General features: G+C 44.7%; 1 protein-coding gene and 1 pseudogene across 2 annotated transcripts; one reads left to right on the forward strand and one right to left on the reverse strand.

Annotated features, from left to right (window-relative positions):
- The first annotated feature begins 1,336 nt into the window (after nucleotides 1-1,336).
- On the forward strand, nucleotides 1,337-3,406 carry LOC542838 (probable inorganic phosphate transporter 1-8). Its single transcript, XM_044527642.1, has one exon. The coding sequence runs from the start codon at nucleotides 1,462-1,464 to the stop codon at nucleotides 3,076-3,078; it is 1,617 nt and encodes a 538-aa protein (XP_044383577.1). The 5' UTR covers nucleotides 1,337-1,461; the 3' UTR covers nucleotides 3,079-3,406.
- Nucleotides 3,407-5,401: 1,995 nt separating this feature from the next.
- LOC123105557 (protein phosphatase 2C 70-like) lies at nucleotides 5,402-12,031 on the reverse strand (annotated as a pseudogene). Its single transcript, XR_006450936.1, has 13 exons — nucleotides 11,806-12,031; nucleotides 9,457-9,622; nucleotides 9,147-9,317; nucleotides 8,870-9,045; nucleotides 8,261-8,419; nucleotides 7,673-7,813; nucleotides 7,546-7,607; nucleotides 7,271-7,406; nucleotides 6,621-6,715; nucleotides 6,272-6,387; nucleotides 6,067-6,196; nucleotides 5,929-5,983; nucleotides 5,402-5,839 (listed from the first exon to the last, which is right to left on the reverse strand). The product of XR_006450936.1 is annotated as a protein phosphatase 2C 70-like (transcript).
- Nucleotides 12,032-21,634: the final 9,603 nt, after the last annotated feature.

Genomic DNA, 21,634 nt, shown 5'->3' on the forward strand with positions numbered 1-21,634 from the left:
AGCACCAGGATTTAAAGCCTGGTGGGTTGGGAATACCACGGTCCCTCTAACCATCCAAATTGAATTGCGTTGCGTTGATCATTGGTCACAACTCACAACCCATGCGTGTCGAGGTGCAGAAGGTGTGAGGGGCGGACGGACGGTGGTCATGCACTGAACGTGACACAGTCTTAAACATTTGGCTAAGCTGCTGGAGGCTGCAGCCAGAGAGAGCCATGATAGATCGGGCACCAGGACCAGAGGACCATGCGCGTCGACCGACCGCAGGAGTTGACTCGATCTACTGCGTTAATTGCCTGGCCAGGCCGGAAATTTCGTGGAGCCGTCGTCGTCGTGGTTGACCGACGAGGCTGGCCGGGAGCGAGGCGGGGCGGATATCCCCCTGCAGCGAACTGACTCACTCCGTTTTCTTGTCGTCTTCAAATCAGATCAGCCGTCGATCGATCCATCACCGAACTCGATAAGCTGAGTGAAGAATCGATTCTCAAGATTCTGGGAGAATTGTTCAAAAGAACTGAGCCTATAGCCACGTCGCACTCTATTCTCTTTTATTTTGTTTTCAAAAGTAGCCCAGGCAAGGCAATATTTTTACACTTGTGTGCAACTAGTTCTAATTTTTTTTTTCTGCGTTGAAAAGTCCACACTCTCCCATGGCATGCGATGCGAGTGCAAGCAGTGCCCCGTCACGCACTGGCGGAGCTACATGTAATGAAAATGGGCTATGGCCCGCCCATTCCAAAGCTAATACAGTGTAGGATTAAAATAAACTGAGCCACGAAAAAAAAATATAATGATCTTTCTTTATATTGGCCCGCCCAGCTTTGGTTGGGTAGCTCCGCCACTGCCGTCACGTCACCTTATTACTTGCCCCGTATTTCTTCCTGCATGCCTCCTTGATCGTGACAACAACCTTCAATGGTTTCCTCTTTTCCAACCCCCACCCCGCCAACAACCACAACCGCACGCACGAATATCTCATCTCATCTCACCCGAATGAAAAATACTACGTAACAGATTTTTCTTTTATTAGTACTATTGGAATTAGAATTAGAAAGCGAAAAATGCAGATATGATTTTCTCGCCAACAAAACTGGAATAAGGTAACATACCGGGCGAATATTCCCCTCGAGAGTTGAACAAAAACAACTGCCAGCCGGTTCGAGTCGCCAGTAAAATCGTAACTGCACGAGGTTTATTCCCAGCGATCCCACCAAAATACCTTTGATCCCAGCGTTCCCTCACGGCAGTCAACAACCGAGCCCAAGAGTCCCGTGGGGAAGCCCTTCAAAAAAAAAAGTCCCGGGGAAGCAGGAGCCGCGCTATTTATCTCCCCCCACCCGACCCCCTTCCCCCACACCCCACCCTAAAATCTCCAATCTTCTCATCTTTGATCGATCTTCTCTCCACAGAGGAAACGGCAGCGATCCCCGGCGAGAGACCGAGGGAGGAGGGCTCGCGGCCATGGCGCGCGAGCAGCTGGAGGTGCTCACGGCGCTGGACGCCGCCAAGACGCAGTGGTACCACTTCACGGCCATCGTCATCGCCGGCATGGGCTTCTTCACCGACGCCTACGACCTCTTCTGCATCTCCCTCGTCACCAAGCTGCTCGGCCGCATCTACTACTACCGGGAAGGGGCGGACGCGCCCGGCTCGCTGCCGCCCAACGTCGCCGCCGCCGTCAACGGCGTCGCCTTCTGCGGCACGCTCTCCGGCCAGCTCTTCTTCGGCTGGCTCGGCGACCGCATGGGCCGCAAGCGCGTCTACGGCATGACGCTCATGTGCATGGTGCTCTGCTCCATCGCCTCGGGCCTCTCCTTCGGGTCCACCCCCGGCTCCGTCATGGCCACGCTGTGCTTCTTCCGCTTCTGGCTTGGGTTCGGCATCGGCGGCGACTACCCGCTCTCCGCCACCATCATGTCCGAGTACGCCAACAAGAAGACGAGGGGCGCCTTCATCGCCGCCGTGTTTGCTATGCAGGGCTTCGGCATCCTCACCGGCGGCGTCGTCACGCTCATCGTCTCCGCCGCCTTCCGCGCCGCCTTCCCCACCCAGGCCTACCAGGACGCCCCCCTCGCCTCCACGCCGGCGCAGGCCGACTTCGTGTGGCGCTTCATCCTCATGTTCGGCGCCGTCCCGGCCCTCATGACCTACTACTGGCGGATGAAGATGCCCGAGACGGCGCGCTACACGGCGCTCGTCGCCAAGAACGCCAAGCAGGCGGCCGCGGACATGTCCAAGGTGCTCCAGGTGGACATCGGCGCCGAGGAAGAGGACCCCAAGGCGAACGACGGCGTTGGAGCCGCCGACGACCGCAACTCGTTCGGGCTCTTCTCCGGCGAGTTCCTGCGCCGGCACGGGCTGCACCTCCTCGGCACGGCCACCTGCTGGTTCCTCCTCGACATCGCCTTCTACTCGCAGAACCTGTTCCAGAAGGACATCTTCACGGCGATCAACTGGATCCCCAAGGCCAAGACGATGAGCGCCCTCGAGGAGGTGCACCGCATCGCGCGCGCGCAGACGCTCATCGCGCTCTGCGGCACGGTGCCGGGCTACTGGTTCACGGTGGCGCTGATCGACCGGATCGGGCGGTTCTGGATCCAGCTCGGCGGCTTCTTCTTCATGGCCGTGTTCATGCTGGGGCTCGCCTTCCCGTACCACCACTGGACGACGCCGGGGAACCACATCGGGTTCGTGGTGCTGTACGCGCTCACCTTCTTCTTCGCCAACTTCGGGCCCAACTCCACCACCTTCATCGTGCCAGCGGAGATCTTCCCGGCGAGGCTCCGGTCGACGTGCCACGGCATCTCGGCGGCGGCGGGGAAGCTGGGGGCCATCGTGGGGTCGTTCGGGTTCCTGTACCTGGCGCAGAACAAGGACCCGGCCAAGGTGGACCACGGGTACAAGGCCGGCATCGGGGTGCGGAACTCGCTCTTCATCCTCGCCGCCTGCAACTTCCTCGGCATGGGCTTCACCTTCTGCGCGCCCGAGTCCAACGGCATCTCGCTCGAGGAGCTCTCCGGCGAGAACGACGACGGCGAGGCGGCCGCGCCGGCGCACGCCAGGACGGTGCCCGTGTGAGACGGACGTCGTCGGACACTAGTGGTGGTATACTATGCAGGTGTTGGACGGACGGGTGTATGGATGCTTTTCATGGTTTGGACCGTGAAACGCGGCGACGAGTGCAACAAATAATCGTGTGTTCGTGTGATGGGTCGAGTTGTCCAGGTTAATTCATCAGAGTTGCTGGTCGAGTTAGCAGTAGTAAAATAGGGAGTGATACAAGTCGGGTCGAGTGGTAGTGCGTCAAAGAGGCACGCATATGTACGCGATATGATGGAAAACTTTCATGCATTTTGGCGTGTGTGGACTGGACAATATATTATACAGTACGTACTAAATTCTAGTATTGCTAGTTCCGTACCTACCTTGAAAATTCATTTTCTATTTATTTATTTATTTATTTATTTTTCATGCAATAGTATATGAGTTGACTGAATTTGCAATTTGATTAAAAATCGATTTTGTGAGAGGAGCGAGCGGTAGAGGATTTTGATCGGCCGTGACATGTACTAGCAAGTATGCATATATGAAATCGGAGAGGCAAGCTCTCTTTTATCAAAAAAAACAAAAAAACTAGCAAGTATGCCGCATTCGCTAAATACAAGGCCACTGAAAAAAGATTTGGATCGGTCGAATTCAGAGAGCAGAGGAGAAGAACGCTGAAACTTAATTTGTTTTTCAGAGGTTTGCCTTTCTTGGGCTGGAAAAGGTAGCGGCACATGTTAACGGATCACAAGTTTCCGATGATCTCCCTCCCAAAAAAGGAAAACAAGTTTCAGATGATGACGATCGACGGCGCACGGGCACGGGATGCCCGAGAGGTGCTGCAAACAAGAATCTGGATGGATCGGAGCAGCTTTCCTTGCTTGCTTCATGTCCGCACTTGGATCGACTTGTGACGGCGATGTTAGGCTGTTTGATGACAAGTACTGGTTGGCCATGCGGAGACTTGAGGGTCGTACGTAGTACCATGTGAGACTACGAGAGGAGAGGCGAGAGCGACGTGCATGTGATGTGCCGCTGGGTTCTTCTGCAGTTCTTCTCGGTTTCTCACAGGGGCCAGGCCAGACGGGCCTACCAAGGTTGAACGGCTTGATCGCTCCGCCGCGCTAGGCACCAAGGGGGGCTCGCTTTCTGCGTGATACGTACATCGGCGATCGTCTGATCTGATCGATGTGGATGCGGCCGGTCAGACTCGTTGCCTGTACCGATACCGTGCGTTGCTTTCATTACCCTTGTCATTTGTCAAGCTGAGCTGGGTTGATGGATGCATGCGTACATGCCTGACTGACTCACCGTAGTATACTTCACTCGCTGGTTGCTACAAGTTCACTCTTCCATGTCCATCAACAGGTGCGAACTAGTGTGAGCTGCAACATCGAAAGAAAAACAAGTGTGAGCTGCACGGAGCATCTAGCACTAGCACTGCTGCTACTGTAGTACATGCATAGAATAGGGAGCTGCGGTCGACTTGCCACACCTATACCGTACAGGTCAACTCCACGCTTATTACTCTCGTTTCCACGCACCGCATGCACCTACTACTACTACTACTACTTGTTCTATTAGATACATCCATTTCTACGACGAGTAATTTAGAATGAAGGGAGTACTTCAGTTCAACCAGACCCACCGCATCTCACCACGACTTTTCATCTGCTTCTTTGCTCTTACAAAAAAAAAATACAAAACGTATTCTGCTGTACAATGAAGAAAAAAAGGATTTAAAGAAATTATAAAAAAAGGATTTTACTACAAATCGGACATCATATAGTTTTAGCATGCAAAATCAAACGTTTTTCAGGCAAATCATGTTGTCAGGATGATGACAGTTTTCTTTAGCAAGCACATCAAATTTTGAAGAAAAAAAACCTGAACATGGCAAGTGCTCTCTCCGTGAAAAAATACAAGAGCATTTTAGATCACTAAAGTAGTGATCTAAACGCTCTTATATTTTTTTCACGGAGGGAGTATTTAATTTGTCATGCTTGTTAAAGAAAATTGCCATGCTCAGGACAACTTAATTTGCCACAGAAAAAAGCGTTCGATTTGCCATGGTTAAAAATCTGACATCAGAAAGTGGGTCTGGTTATCTGGTTTCATAAAAAGAAAAGAAAAGAAATGCATTGATTTTAACAGTGCCTTCATATGTACTGGTAATGACAATTGTTTCAAGTTAATGCATTCTAGTATAACGTCAACAAGTCGCACTTAATAATGTCTCTTCCACAGAAACAGAGGAATCTGTTGCTGAGCAAGATGGAGGACTGTGCTCACATCCATCTCTACATGCCAAATACAGAAGATTCTAGTACTGTATATGAGTGTTATCAGGGGAGCCTTTGTCCAAAGCATATATATGATCCCAGGATGCAAAGTTCAACAACATTCCTCTAACACATCGCCTCACAATTTTTACAGGCACAGCCGCACAAAACAGCTCCCCGGGTAATTTGGTTGCAGACAAGAAAAAACTGATGGTTGTATTTGGCCTCTGAAGCAAGGCGCAGACTCTCGAGTGCTGGATAGGAGTCATACCACTGGTAAAAACAATCTAAGAGAAAAAGAACAAAACAATTGGGGCTGAAGCAGCCGAGCGGGGCGGTTTCTCTCTAGACTGAATGAATCAATTGGCAGTTCAGCGACCCATTCTCATGGCGTCGAAGTCTAAAAATATCACCGATGTGTTGTCCTTCGTCCGCAGATTCCTGGCTTCACTAAGCACATGGTCTGCTACTCCGTCCGCTGAGATTTCTTGGCCCATGTTCCTCTCCTTATACTGCGAACACGGGGCAAAATAAAACTAGCATCACGTGACTACAAAAGAAATATGAGACTAATATGAACAAATGCCGATTGATATCTCACATCGAGGACAAGCTGTGCTGCCTTTTTCGCGGTAATGACATCCCATAAGCCATCGCTGCAGTGGCACAAAGCATGTCAGGCAATGGATGCATCGCATCAGTGAGAATGAGCATTAGCAGATATGGGAATTTGTGTTACCTAGCGATAAGCGCAAAAGCTGAGCATGATTTCGAGATCTGAACTACTGGGCTCACATATGGTTCCTTACTGAACCTTGGATCTTGCTCTTTGAGAAACTTGTCTCCAAGCATCCTGCAAAGATTCAGTCCTGCAGAAATAAAGACAGTAATTTGAGATCATTGTTGGTCAAGTCAGCATCACAATACAAGTAAAGGTAACATACCACATATACGGCTTTCGCCATCTTTCAGGGGATTCCCTAATTTCGCTATCCTCGCTCGTTCTGTGGTACTGACTACTCGATGATCCTCTGTCATCGCAATTGGTTTCCCGTCGACACTGACAGAGAGGTATACATATGATTATAGTGATACAGAGCTTGAGAAATAAAGACACAAGCATGGCCCATGTATGTTTATGCTATCAATTCCTTAAAATAGAATGGAGGCATTAGTTGATTTTGAATTATAAAGGGTAGGGAAATGCAAGTTTCCCACATAACAAGAGAATACTGATTTACTACTTCAAGGAAAATGCTGAAATATTTTTTAGAGATGAATAGATGTTATTACTTCATAATACATGCCGAGTCACCGAGATTAGCGCACTGGGCAAAGCAATCTTTGTTCTGATCAAACCAAATAAGAAGGACAGTTGCTGTACAACCCTGTAAAACATAGACAGACATGAGCCATAAAAGTTCATTGCATCAGATTCCCTAAATAAGGGGTAATTCAAGAAATGGTGAAGTGTATTTCTATGCCTTGTATGTATGTTCACTAATTAAAAAGCCCATTTAGAGCCTAGACATTGCCAACCAAAGTGTTTAGTCAGATATTTGAAACCCGTGAAATTGGTAAATCTACCCAGGGTCCAAGACTTTCTGAACCAAAGTGTATTTCTGCTACTGATTTACTACTCAAGGGGCACACCAAGGACTTCCAGACCCAAAGTTGCTTTTTTGGTAGATATAGAGAACCAATATGAACATCAAAGGAAGGTTAAAAGATGGAAAACTAGATAACATAATCAGATTGGTAAGATAGGCTCACAAGACATTTAGGATTCCTGAAAGTTTCATCAACCAATTACACCAAACAAATGTGTGGATAAACCTTGACTTGATGTTTTGCATCACATTCATAGACTAGCGAGCAATATGATTAATAGGAACATTGAAAATACTAAAATGCGGGCAAGAAAGCCAGATTAAAAGAAAAACCTCATACTGATGATTGAGTGCAGCTTCTGTCAAGTCAAATGCACACTTAAGAACATCAGAAGCATTGCCGCATGTGAGAACTCTTTCTATTGTTTCCTTCTGAGAAAGAATTTTCGCAACATTCTCTGGAAGAATCCTACACAACAAAGGCAGTCATCAGTTCAACATATAGGTCATCGTATCACCCCAAGTCAAGCATATGATAAAGTAACTCGTACAGGAAAAAAATATATATGATGTGGACTTCAACAAACGGATAGGCACAAAAAATTTACCTGCTGGCAGCTTTTGCAGCCCCATCCCCTCCATGGCCATCAAAAATGGCAAACAGCCCAAACTGTAAAAAAATTGGAATCAGAATGAATCCAACTCTTTCGAAAATTTATGGCATTATTTCCATACCTGTTGAGCACCAGTAAGAGGATACTGGTAGCAGCTGACATCCTCCATGGGAAGTTTCTTTCCAGTTCGACGGGTTATCATTGCATCAGATACCATACCAACTCCTACTGGCACTTATTGATTTTGTAGTGAAATTTGAACCTAGCGAGGTAGCATTATTAGAAGATTATTTTCTGTACGAACATGGATTCAGCTAAATAGTCCAATAAATAAAAGAATGATTTGCTTAAATGATAGAGTTCAAATATGATGAAGATTTTTTTTTCATCTATAGGTTTCAAAATGTTATAAGTTTATAACAGGTAGGCAAGCTTTTTCAACTGAATTCGTAACAAGAAATATAACTGAGCATGCTGACATATCTGTGTATCTGTATACCGTGCCATTTTGAACAGGATATAGTTTGATTTATATGTGCACAAATGCACAGGAGATTCCTATTGAGCAGAAGGATACAGTTTGAATGCTTTGTACACCAAAATATTGGAAGCCTGAACCACCATATGATTAAAATTGTGGGCCCATGGCCACTTGGCCAGTCAACGATTTTTCATGCTAATGATAACAAAAAAAGCAGCCAAGACTTACAGATACTTTTGATGAACTCCCAAGTGTTATAATATCACCATCAGCAAGTTCGGCAGGCGCACTCCAACGCCTAGAACCAACATCAGGATGGGTAACTGCCTGGGAATTCAAGAAGGTTCCATTCAAACTGCCCATATCCACAAGTTCCCATCTGAGTGTCTGCAATATAAGAGTAATGATTTACTGAATGGGGATGGAAGAAGGCTAGCTATATTCACATGTACATATGCATTGTAATGATATGAATTGAATATATTGTGATTTATGAACCAAAGACACCCACTATAATCTGTGATATTCCTTTGTATAATGTGAAATCTGAAAGTGCCCCACGAAATCATATTTACAGCCAACAGAAATGCCCTACATATGTACTGCAGCATCAAGCTAAGAAGAATAGCATCATAACTGACAACAGAAATGGCAGCTGCAAACTCCACAAACAGGTAGCAGAAAATGAAAATTAGAAGCACTAAGAGTTCCAGCAGAAGCAAGCAGACACTCCGGCAATTACATCCACAGATATCTCAATTTTCGAAATAACCTAGGGTTCAATACAGTAGCATGCTGAATGAAGGTGAAAAAGATTGGAAAGTATGTGAAACTTACATTTGGATTCCAGTCAATCCGTGCATGCTTTCCTGACACCTCAGAATCCTTTAACACCAAATCGCTTTGAGGAATCCTTCCAAGAGTCATTGGGAGCATGGACGTATTACCTGACTGCAGGTAGCGGTTTATTCCATGAGATGGGCCAGCTATGACCTCCAAGGCTAGGTGGCTTCCTGCACTCCTAGCAAATGATTATACATCATGAGCATATGCATGTATAATATTTGCAACATATGGGCCACTAGGACATCCAGCTAATGAAAGGACGTTTTACCAACTGTAATATCCTTCACAGGAATGCCGCCATTATTATTCTCTCCAGAAGCCCTTCTTGTGTGCTTCGCCTCAGATGCTCGCACACTTGCTTCCGCTGTACGCTTCAGCGTACTTCCTAGATGGAGCTCTTCCGGTGTACCATTTGTAACATCAATCACATGAACTTCTCCTACAAATTTAAATATATATTTACAAATTTATGATGATGGTTAATAGAGAAGCTGAGTACTCCAAAAAACAGCACACAAAATCAAATGTGCTGCTGCTGTATAATACAATGATGAAAGACCGAGTGTAAATATACGCACCTTCAATAGGATGAGATTCAGTGGGATGAGTATGCGTCCTTGGTGAAGTGGTACTCCTATTTGTCCACATTGTAGACTCACCAGCATTATTGCTACCAAGGTTATTGCTTGGGCCCGAGTAGTCATCCAACTTGTCTGATATTAGAGGCCTGTTGATATCGTCGTCCTGCAAGCAAACAGCAATCAGACATACAACCTCCACCTTCCATCTGTGAAAACAAAATTATATTTGCTTTTTCCTGTCCATTACACCCGCTCTAATAATATATGCATATAGGGCCTGTTTGGATTAAGCCCCATTCAGCCGTACCAAATTGTTGGCATGAACAAACGAAAGGCATGACCAAAATATTGATAAGCTGTGGCTGTTTGGTTTGTAGACCATAGTACTTGTCAATTTTTTGGCAAACCATTGATCATTTGGTTTTAAGCCAAATGGCTTGCCAAATATTTGGCAATTTTGATTGGCTTGTGTTTGGTTGGTCCATAATTTGGAATTTGCATGCCAGCCAATAAAACAACATATAGGCGCAAACCAACACTGATACAACTTGATTATTTTCTAGTTCAGACTAAACAAAAAAGGCATGATCTTAAAGAGTATAAAGACACCATAAGTTGCATGGAGTAACTTTGGTCTCCAGCAACATCATGCTAAACGTTGTGGAATATAAATAGCTAGCATCAATGATCAGCTACTCGACAGAACAGAACACATGTTTGCACCAGACAAAAGATATTCCACAAAATGTTGCTTACTACAAAAAATAAAATAGCCCAGTCATGTTCATATTAGCTACTCCACAGAATCAGATCTGTGTGAACTACAAACACATAAGACATTGATTTGTTAAACACACACCACATCTAGTATTAGTTACGCACAAGTGCATCTACAGCTAAACGGACAAGAGTGAGGAAAATCACACCATTGGAAAAGGCAATCTGTATAGGGTTGAGGAGGATTCAGGTGCTGGGCTTTGGATGCAATGTGATTCCATTGATTGAGGGTGGGGGGAGGAAGGCCTTCGGAGCAGAGCAGGTCGACGCCGGACCACTATGGCCGGTGGGACCTGCAGATCTGACAATGGTTTTCTGCTTGGGGCTTGTGGTGTGCAGGCGAGAAGAGGAAGTGGAAAATGACCGTATAAGAGAGGAGACAGTGCGGAGGATTTGGCTGCCAAATCTTTGACGGACAATGTCCACGTCCTCGCTTCGCCCGTGGTTTGGCGAAAATCAGGAGGGGCGCACCTGGTTTGAGCCAAAATTGACGTGGATCCAAACAACCTCCAAAATACGCCAATTTTGGCTCACCCTGGTATTGGTGTCCATCCAAACATACCCATAGTTGCATTACCACAGCCAAAGTTTTTTTCTTCAAGTAAATAAACATCATGTAGGATTAAATGAGAACATAATATCCCATGCTCTTCACAAGAAAGCAAGATAATGGGTTTTTTATAACCCTAGTACAAGTTGTTTGAGTGGATCAAAAGCTAGTTGTACTCATGCCCGACCATATGAGATGCAATGTATCATTCAAATCAACACGAAAATAATTTCATAAAGCATTTAGCTTACTGAGGTAGAAGTGGCTGGTGACAAAAAAGGTCTACAGAAGTAAACAGAATATGACAACAACAAAAAGGTCTACTGAGGGTAAGTAAAGGCCAATAATAATGCATTGCATTGAGAAGCATTCAGTAATGAACATAGTTATAAATGGCGTGCCTAGGCTCTAGGCAATAGCAAAATGCGTAGCACTTAATCTGCGCATAAGCGTGCGATTTAAGCACAAGGCAGTGGCCAACCGCACAATTAACGCCTAGCGCTTTTTAAATAACTACGGTAATGGCTGGTAAGCTTAGAGATGCAAGATGATCATAGTTTGCCCAATTGTCTCCGTTGTACCGAAGTGCGTGGCAGCTGAGCCAATAAACACATCAGCGTGTTAGGTCGATAATCCCAATGGCAAAGGCTAATGATCCAATCAAACCTCAAAGTTGCTCAAATACCATGTCCTCCGAGTCACCACGGGCCAGTCTAGCGCGGGGAACAGGCATGTTATTGCAGTACCAACATCGCCCCTCGTCCGCTGCAACCAATCTTGCCGAAATGTTCGACGCGACGCAACACCAAGAACGCCCCGCTATCCCAAATCCCTCGAAACCAAATCGCCGACCTAGCGGAGCCCCCCTCGAACTAACCGCGCCATCGAGATTCCCCGCGCGCCCCGGAAACGACGGGGGCAGCCGGCCGCGCGGCCGCCCCCCGCGGCAGATCCGCGCCGTGATCGAGGGGGGACGGAAGGAACCGAAGGGAGATTTCCAGGGGTGGTGGGGGGCTGACCTGGGAGGACGAGGCAGGCGGGGGCGCGGCGGGGGGCGCGCCCCGGCACCAGCGGCGGCAGGCGTAGACGGCGAGGCCGAGGACGGCGAGCGTGGCGACGGCGGCCCCGCTGACGACGAGGGGGGAAATGGCCATGGGCGGGCGGGGGAGGCCTGTGGCGGTGGCCGCGGACGGGGGCTCTTTTTTTTTTTCTTTCAATGTTTGCCCCCTTTTCACACGCAGGGGCCGCCTCTGTTTCCTCCCCGCGAGTTGCATCGGTTTTTATGGTCTTTTTCACATGTTTTGCGTTTCGTGTCGACGGCGGGGGATTCACCAGAGATTATCTGATGGTGATGGTGATGTCATTTCTGCCAAAAATCAGCGGCAGATTCATTCTTGTGGCGTTATAATCGTGTACTCATAAACATCGTATCTAAAACGTCTTAGTATAAAAGTTTATTATAGAGAGAGTATATCATGTTAGATTTTATATTGCACCGTTATAAACGTGTAGTAAACATAGTATCTAAAACGTCTTATAAAAGTTTATGAAGGGAGTATATCATGCTAGATTTCATATTTATGTGTGGTGTCGATGTGTAATCTTTTTTTTAAACAATGACAATATGTAATCTTTGTTATACATGAAATTAATAACATGATAGTCTAGTTGATAGAACAGTAAAGTCTCTATCCCTACTTCTCCGTCTCTTCTCTACTACTTATAAACTGGACATTCCCCTCGATGGTCATCGACATGAGCGCATGGTCGCGGCCCAACCAACGTTCACTTGCCAACTTCAACAAGGGTGTCCCCCATCGATCTATTCTTCCTTGCACATTCGCACAACGGCTTCCTAAAGGCCATTCACGAAACAAAATCGGCGGCACGCATGGCTACTAGCGACAAAAGCGCATCTAAGGAAAACAATATCAAACCCCAAATCAAACGTTGTGTGTGGCAATCAACGTTTGTGCATGGCAAAATAGCCCCTAAAATGAAAACATGAAAATTTATGAAAAAAAAGTTATAAATTGAAGCAACTTTATGTAAATGTACGTGCAAAATTCTGAATATATGCTAGCATTGCAAATTATAGAAACAAAATTTGGTATAACATGGAAAATTAGGAAATTTGGTTCCATAGAACATGACAAATTTTGAAAATGTTTATAATGATCAAGTGGAAAATTTAGAAAATTTTGTTTGCTACATCATGGGAAAAAAAATAGAAAACCTGTAATTGTCATATGGCAAATTTATGAAAAAATGTTCTCTAGAACATGGAAAATTTAGAAATGCTTGGACCGATCACATGGTAAATTCAGAAAAGTTGTTCCATACATCATGGAAAAATTTAGAACAATCTTAGTAGTCACATGGCAAATTTATGGAAAAAAAATTATAGAACATGGCAAATTGTAAAATGTTTGGACTAGTCACATGTCAATTTTAGGGAAATTATGTTCACTAGAACATGCATCTTAAGTTGTTGCTATGCTATCACTTATGCATGGTCACTTATCCATGATATCATGGCCACTGGATCTATAGTAATCATGGCAAATTTGTGTTAACTTTCTAGGCTGGCAACTTTGTGTTTATCTTAATTCACATCAAAAAAATTGTAACATTTATTTTGATTTTAGTATATGTGGGAGGGAAGGAAGGTTTTAATTTAGTTAAAGATTTTGGTAAGACTGATTTCATTGAGTTAATGTAGAACATGGTTTTGGTAAAGTATCGATTTCGTTTAATTATTTCAAGTTACTATATTTATGTTGGTTAATATTTCGTGAGGCGTCGGTTGGGGTTACCAAAAAAATTGGGAACCAAAGGGGGGGGAACTCGGGTAGGAAAAACTGAGAAAGAAGGCGTGACAAGGGAAGCAACTCCTCATTAATAGTAGAGATTTTTATTTTGTGCGGCATCGGTTGGGGTTAAAAAAATATGACACCAAATGAGGGAGGGGAACACGGGGAGGAAAATACCCGTAAGGAGGGGAGGCGACGGAACCAATTCCACTTTAATACCAGAGATATATTCCAGGAAAAATGAAAACATGGCAACTTATGAATAAAAATGCTATAAATTAAGGCAACTATATGTAAATGTATGTGCTAAATCCTGAAATATGATAGTGCTGCAAATTATAGAAAAATATTAGTATAACATGGAAAATTAAGAAATTTGGCTCTCTATTTTGAAGATGTTCATACTAATCAAATGGAAAATTTAGAAAATGTTTGTTTACTACATCATGGGAAAATTTGGAAATCTGTATTTGTCACATGGAAATTTTATGAAAAAATGTTCTCTCCAACATGGAAAAAATTGAAATGTTTGGACTGGTCACATGGTCAATTTAGAAAAGTTTCTTTCATACGTCATGGGAAAACAAACAAACAAACAAACAACAACAAAACCTTTAGTCCCAAGCAAGTTGGGGTAGGCTAGAGGTGAAACCCATAAAATCTCGCAACCAACTCATGGCTCTGGCACATGGATAGCAAGCTTCCACGCACCCCTGTCCATAGCTAGCTCTTTGTCGATACTCCAATCCTTCAGGTCTCTCTTAACGGACTCCTCCCATGTCAAAATCGGTCGACCCCGCCCTCTCTTGACATTCTCCGCACGCTTTAGCCATCCGCTATGCACTGGAGCTTCTGGAGGCCTGCGCTGAATATGCCCAAACCATCTCAAACGATGTTGGACAAGCTTCTCCACAATTGGTGCTACCCCAACTCTATCTCGTATATCATCATTTCGGACTCGATCCTTCCTCGTGTGGCCACACATCCATCTCAACATACGCATCTCCACCACACCTAACTGTTGAACATGTCGCCTTTTAGTCGGCCAACACTTCGCGCCATACAACATTGCGGGTCGAACCGCCGTCCTGTAGAACTTGCCTTTTAGCTTTTGTGGCACTCTCTTGTCACAGAGAATGCCAGAAGCTTGGCGCCACTTCATCCATCCGGCTTTGATTCGATGGTTCACATCTTCATCATACCCCCATCCTCCTGCAACATTGACCCCAAATACCGAAAGGTGTCCTTCCGAGGTACCACCTGGCCATCAAGGCTAACCTCCTCCTCCTCACAGCTAGTAGTACTGAAACCGCACATCATGTACTCGGTTTTAGTTCTACTAAGCCTAAACCCTTTCGATTCCAAGGTTTGTCTCCATAACTCTAACTTCCTATTTACCCCCGTCCGACTATCGTCAACTAGCACCACATCATCCGCAAAGAGCATACACCACGGGATATCTCCTTGTATACCCCTTGTGACCTCATCCATCATCAATGCAAAAAGATAAGGGCTCAAAGCTGACCCCTGATGCAGTCCTATCTTAATCGGGAAGTCATCGGTGTCGACATCACTTGTTCGAACACTTGTCACAACATTATTGTACATGTCCTTGATGAGGGTAATGTACTTTGCTGGGACTTTGTGTTTCTCCAAGGCCCACCACATGACTTTGTGTTTCATACGTCATGGGAAAATTTAAAAAAAATGTAATAGTCACATGGCAAATTGATGGAAAATTGTTTTACAAAACGTGGCAAATTGTGAAATGTTTGGGCTAGTCATATGGCAATTTTAGGTAAATTTTGTTCACTAGAACATGGACCTTAAGTTGTCACTATGCTATCACTTATGCATGGTCACTTATCCATGAGATCGTGGCCACTGGATCTATATTAATGACGGGGAATTTGTGTTAACTTTTAGGCTGGCAACTTCGTATTTATCTTAATTCACGTCAATTTTTTTGTGCATCAACTATATGTGTACATATGGCAAATCTTGCAAATGTGGTAGGTTTTATTCATAGGCAATGGCAAGTTTGTATTGGAAGCCATACGACAAGCAGAAAGTATGTGCCATTTCCAAAAATAAAGGTCGGCAGACTTAGTTGACAACTCTGTTTTTAGGATGCATTATTATTATAATATGTCGGCTTAAATTATACCAGGTTACCATGTTTAAGGACAAAGGTTTGCCATGTGATAAAGTTAAATAAAGAAACCACAAGTCATGTTCCAAAAAAGGGTTTGCCATGTGATAAGAAAAGGTTTTTGGAAATATTTTCCGTGCTACTTTTGCTTACTATACTTAACTAGATGTCATTTCTTAAATTCACTAGGTTATCGTGACGATTCAAAAGACTTGGCATGTGGCAAAGCAGAAGAAAGAAAAGTAATTTTCACCTTAATTGTACCAACTGCAGTGATGATTCAAAAAAATATACTTGCCGTGTGTTATTTACAGAAGTCATGGGGCTGATAACTCACACGCGTCCTGGGCGTGCAGTTTCAACTAGCTACCTAGCCGTATCAAAGCACGGTTAATAGTATAACCAACTGCTAGCTATAACATGTTTTCATCTATAGCAAATGTAATAGCCAACAGGTATACTAGTTAGCTAGTTAGGTACAAGAAAATACTACTCCTCCGTCCCATAATATAAGATTTTTTTTCAAGCTATGTTAGCTTGAAAAATCATCTTATATCATGGGATGGAGGGAGTACTTTATTGGTGTATGACTCACCTTTCATTCTCACAGAGCTTCTTGGAGCCCATGCTACAATCGATTGTAACTCTGCAACACACTTCTCTTCTCTCTCTTCTAACTCAGCAACAATATAATATTTAAATCCTTATAGCTCACTTACATCACCTTACTATACTTGCTCTTATGCAATGCATTAGAAGTATTTCTACCTTTTTCAACTAATCCTAATTACCATGCATGCAAAGTGTGAGTCCCATGCATGCAGCTTCTTGCCCCCGGTGGAATCAACAGGGCCACAATTAAATCAGAGGGGAGAGGAATTAATTATTGGGCCCCACAGTTAATTGGGAGGGAGGGAGACTGGACCCCACAATTGAATGGGGAGATTAATTATCGGGCCCATGGCTGCAAATGGGGTCGCAGGATTTTTGGGGTTTGGTCCCCAAAAGGGTTGCGCCTTGCAATGCATGCTCGCATAAGAGTCGTCTGAATCTTAGGAGTTATTGTATAGTATGACAAATAGAGAAAATCTATGGAAAACACAAACTTGCCATCCTTGTAACAACAACTTGTTGGAAATATGCCCTAGAGGCAATAATAAATTGATTATTATTATATTTCCTTGTTCATGATAATCGTTTATTATCCATGCTAGAATTGTATTGATAGGAAACTTAGATACATGTGTTGATACATAGACAACACCATGTCCCTAGTAAGCCTCTAGTTGACTAGCTCGTTGATCAATAGATGGTTACGGTTTCCTGACCATGGATATTGGATGTCGTTGATAACGGGATCACATCGTTAGGAGAATGATGTGATGGACAAGACCCAATCCTAAGCATAGCACTAGATCGTGTAGTTCGTATGCTAAAGCTTTTCTAATGTCAAGTATCATTTCCTTAGACCATGAGATTGTGCAACTCCCGGATACCGTACGAGTGCTTTGGGTGTGCCAAACGTCACAACGTAACTGGGTGGCTATAAAGGTACACTACGGGTATCTCCGAAAGTGTCTGTTGGGTTGGCACGAATCGAGACTGGGATTTGTCACTCCGTGTGACGGAGAGGTATCTCTGGGCCCACTCGGTAGGACATCATCATAATGTGCACAATGTGATCAAGGAGTTGATCACGGGATGATGTGTTACGGAACGAGTAAAGAGACTTGCCGGTAACGAGATTGAACCAGGTATCGGGATACCGACGATCGAATCTCGGGCAAGTATCGTACCGATAGACAAAGGGAATTGTATACGTGATTGATTAAGTCCTTGACATCGTGGTTCATCCGATGAGATCATCGTGGAACATGTGGGAGCCAACATGGGTATCCAGATCCCGCTGTTGGTTATTGATCGGAGAACGTCTCGGTCATGTCTGCATGTCTCCCGAACCCGTAGGGTCTACACACTTAAGGTTCAATGACGCTAGGGTTGTAAAGGAAGTTTGTATGTGGTTACCGAATGTTGTTAGGAGTCTCGGATGAGATCCCGGACGTCACGAGGAGTTCCAGAATGGTCCGGAGGTAAAGATTTATATATAGGAAATCCTTTTTCGTCCATCAGGACAAGTTTCGGGGTCATCGGTATTGTACCGGGACCACCGGAAGGGTCCCGGGGGTCCACCGGGTGGGGCCACCTGCCCCGGGGGGGGCACATGGGCTGTAGGGGGTGCGCCTTGGCCTACATGGGCCAAGAGCACCAGCCCCAAGAGGCCCATGCGCCTAGGGTTTCAAGAAAGGAAGAGTCCCACAAGGGGAAGGCACCCCTAGGTGCCTTGGGGGGGAGGGAAACCTCCCTTGGCCGCCGCCCCCCTAGGAGATTGGATCTCCTAGGGCCGGCGCCCCCCTTGGGCTCCCTATATATAGTGGGGAAGGAGGGCCTCTCAAGACACACCTTTGCCTTTGGTGCAGCCCTCCCCTCTCCCAAGTCCTTCTCCTCTCTCGTGGTGCTTGACGAAGCCCTGCAGGATTGCCACGCTCCTCCACCACCACCACGCCGTTGTGCTGCTGCTGGATGGAGTCTTCCTCAATCTCTCCCTCTCTCCTTGCTGGATCAAGGCATGGGAGACGTCACCGGGCTGTACGTGTGTTGAACGCGGAGGTGCCGTGCGTTCGACACTTGGTCATCGATGATTTGGATCACGACGAGTACGACTCCATCAACCCCGTTCACTTGAACGCTTCCGCTTAGCGATCTACAAGGGTATGTAGATGCACTCTCCTTCCCCTCGTTGCTAGTTTCTCCATAGATAGATCTTGGTGACACGTAGGAAAATTTTGAATTTATGCTACGTTTCCCAACAGTGGCATCATGAGCTAGGTTTATTGCGTAGATTCTATGCACGAGTAGAACACAAAGTAGTTGTGGGCATTGATTTTGTTCAATATGCTTGCCGTTACTAGTCTTATCTTGATTCGGCGGCATCATGGGATGAAGCGGACCGGACCAACCTTACACGTACGCTTACGTGAGACCGGTTCCACCGACAAACATGCACTAGTTGCATAAGGTGGCTGGCGGGTGTCTGTCTCTCCCACTTTAGTCGGATCGGATTCGATGAATAGGGTCCTTATGAAGGGTAAATAGCAATTGGCATATCACGTTGTGGTCTTTGCGTAGGTAAGAAACGTTCTTGCTAGAAACCCATAGCAGCCACGTAAAACATGCAAACAACAATTAGAGGACGTCTAACTTGTTTTTGCAGGGTATGCTATGTGATGTGATATGGCCAAAGGATGTGATGAATGATCTATGTGATGTATGAGATGATCATATTCTTGTAATAGGAATCATGACTTGCATGTCGATGAGTATGACAACCGGCAGGAGCCATAGGAGTTGTCTTAATTTATTTATGACCTGTGTGTCAACATAAACGTCATGTAATTACTTTACTTTATTGCTAACCGTTAGCTGTAGTAGTAGAAGTAATAGTTGACGAGGCAACTTCAAGAAGACATGATGATGGAGATCATGATGATGGAGATCATGGTGTCATGCCGGTGACAAGATGATCATGGAGCCCCAAGATGGAGATCAAAGGAGCTATATGATATTGGCCATATCATGTCACCATTATTTGATTGCATGTGATGTTTATCATGTTTATACATCTTGTTTACTTAGAACGACGGTAGTAAATAAGATGATCCCTCATAATAATTTCAAGAAAGTGTTCCCCCTAACTGTGCACCGTTGCGACAATTCGTTGTTTCGAAGCACCATGTGATGATCGGGTGTTAGATTCTTACGTTCACATACAATGGGTGTAAGACAGATTTACACACGCAAAACACTTAGGTTGACTTGACGAGCCTAGCATGTGTACAGACATGGCCTCGGAACACAGAAGACCGAAAGGTCGAGCATGAGTCGTATGGTAGATGCGATCAACATGAAGATGTTCACCGATGATGACTAGTCCGTCTCACGTGATGATCGGACACGGCCTAGTTGACTCGGATCATGTAATCACTTAGATGACTAGAGGGATGTCTATCTGAGTGGGAGTTCATAAGATGAACTTAATTATCCTGAACATAGTCAAAAAGGATTTCGCAAATTATGTCGTAGCTCGCGCTTCAGTTCTACTGTTTAGATATGTTCCTAGAGAAAATTTAGTTGAAAGTTGATAGTAGCAATTATGCGGACTAGGTCCGTTAACTGAGGATTGTCCTCATTGCTTCATAGAAGGCTTATGTCCTTAATGCACCGCTCAGTGTGCTGAACCTCGAACGTTGTCTGTAGATGTTGCGAACATCTGACATACACATTTTGATGACTACATGATAGTTCAGTGCGTAATGCTAAATGGTTTAGAATTGAGGCACCAAAGACGTTTTTGAAATGTCGCGAAACATATGAGATGTTTCGAGGGCTGAAATTGGGATTTCAGGCTAGTGCCCACGTCAAAAGGTATAAGACCTCTGACGATTTTCTTAGCCTACAAACTAAGGGAGAAAAGCTCAATTGTTGAGCTTGTGCTCAGATTGTCTAAGTACAACAATCGCTTGAATCGAGTGGGAGTTGATCTTCCAGATGAAATAGTGATGGTTCTCCGAAGTCATTACCACCAAGCTACTTGAGCTTCGTGATGAACTATAATATATCAGGGACATATATGATGATCCTTGAGATATTCGCGATGTTTGACACCAAAGTAGAAATCAAGAAGGAGCATCAATTGTTGATGGTTGGTGAAACCACTAGTTTCAAGAAGGGCAAGGGCAAGAAGGGATACTTCATGAAACGGCAATTCAGCTGCTACTCTAGTGAAGAAACCCAAGGTTGAACCCAAACCCGAGACTAAGTGCTTCTGTAATAAGGGGAACAACCACTGGAGCAGAATTACCCTAGATACTTGGTAGATAAGAAGGCTGGCAAGGTCGATAGAAGTATATTGGATATACATTATGTTGATGTGTACTTTACTAGTACTCCTAGTAGCACCAGGGTATTAGATACCGGTTTGGTTGCTAAGTGTTAGTAACTCGAAATAAAAGCTATGGAATAAACGGAGACTAGCTAAAGGTGAGCTGACGATATGTGTTGGAAGTGTTTCCAATGTTGATATGATCAAGCATCGCACGCTCCCTCTACCATCGAGACTGGTGTTAAACCTAAATAATTGTTATTTGGTGTTTGCGTTGAGCATAGACGTGATTGGATTATGTCTATCGCAATACGGTTATTCATTTAAGGAGAATAATGGTTACTCTGTTTATTTGAATAATACCTTCAATGGTCTTGCACCTAAAATGAATGGTTTATTAAATCTCGATCGTAGTGATACACATGTTCATGCCAAAAGATATAAGATAGTAATGATAGTACCACCTACTTGTGGCACTGCCACTTAAGTCATATCGGTATAAAACGCATGAAGAAGCTCCATGTTTATGGATCTTTGGGCTCACTCGTTTTGAAAAGTTTGAGACATGCGAACCATGTCTATTGGTGTATATGCATGAAGAAACTCCATGCAAATGGACCGTTTGGACTCACTTGATCTTGAATCACTTGAGACATGCAAATCATACCACATGGGCAAGATGACTGAAAGCCTTGTTCTAGTAAGACGGAACAAGATAGCAACTCGTTGGAAGTAACACATTTTGATGTGTGCAGTCCAATGAGTGCTGAGGCATATAGTGGATATCGTTATGTTCTTCACAGATGATTTGAGTAGATGTTGAGTATATTTACTTGATGAATCACGAGTCTGAATTATTGAAAGGTTCAAGTAATTTCAGGGTGAAGTTGAAAGATCGTCGTGACAAGAGGATAAAATATCTATGACATGATCATAGAGATGAA

The sequence above is a fragment of the Triticum aestivum genome, chromosome 5A (assembly GCF_018294505.1).
Source record: "Triticum aestivum cultivar Chinese Spring chromosome 5A, IWGSC CS RefSeq v2.1, whole genome shotgun sequence".
Taxonomy (NCBI): Eukaryota; Viridiplantae; Streptophyta; class Magnoliopsida; order Poales; family Poaceae; genus Triticum; species Triticum aestivum.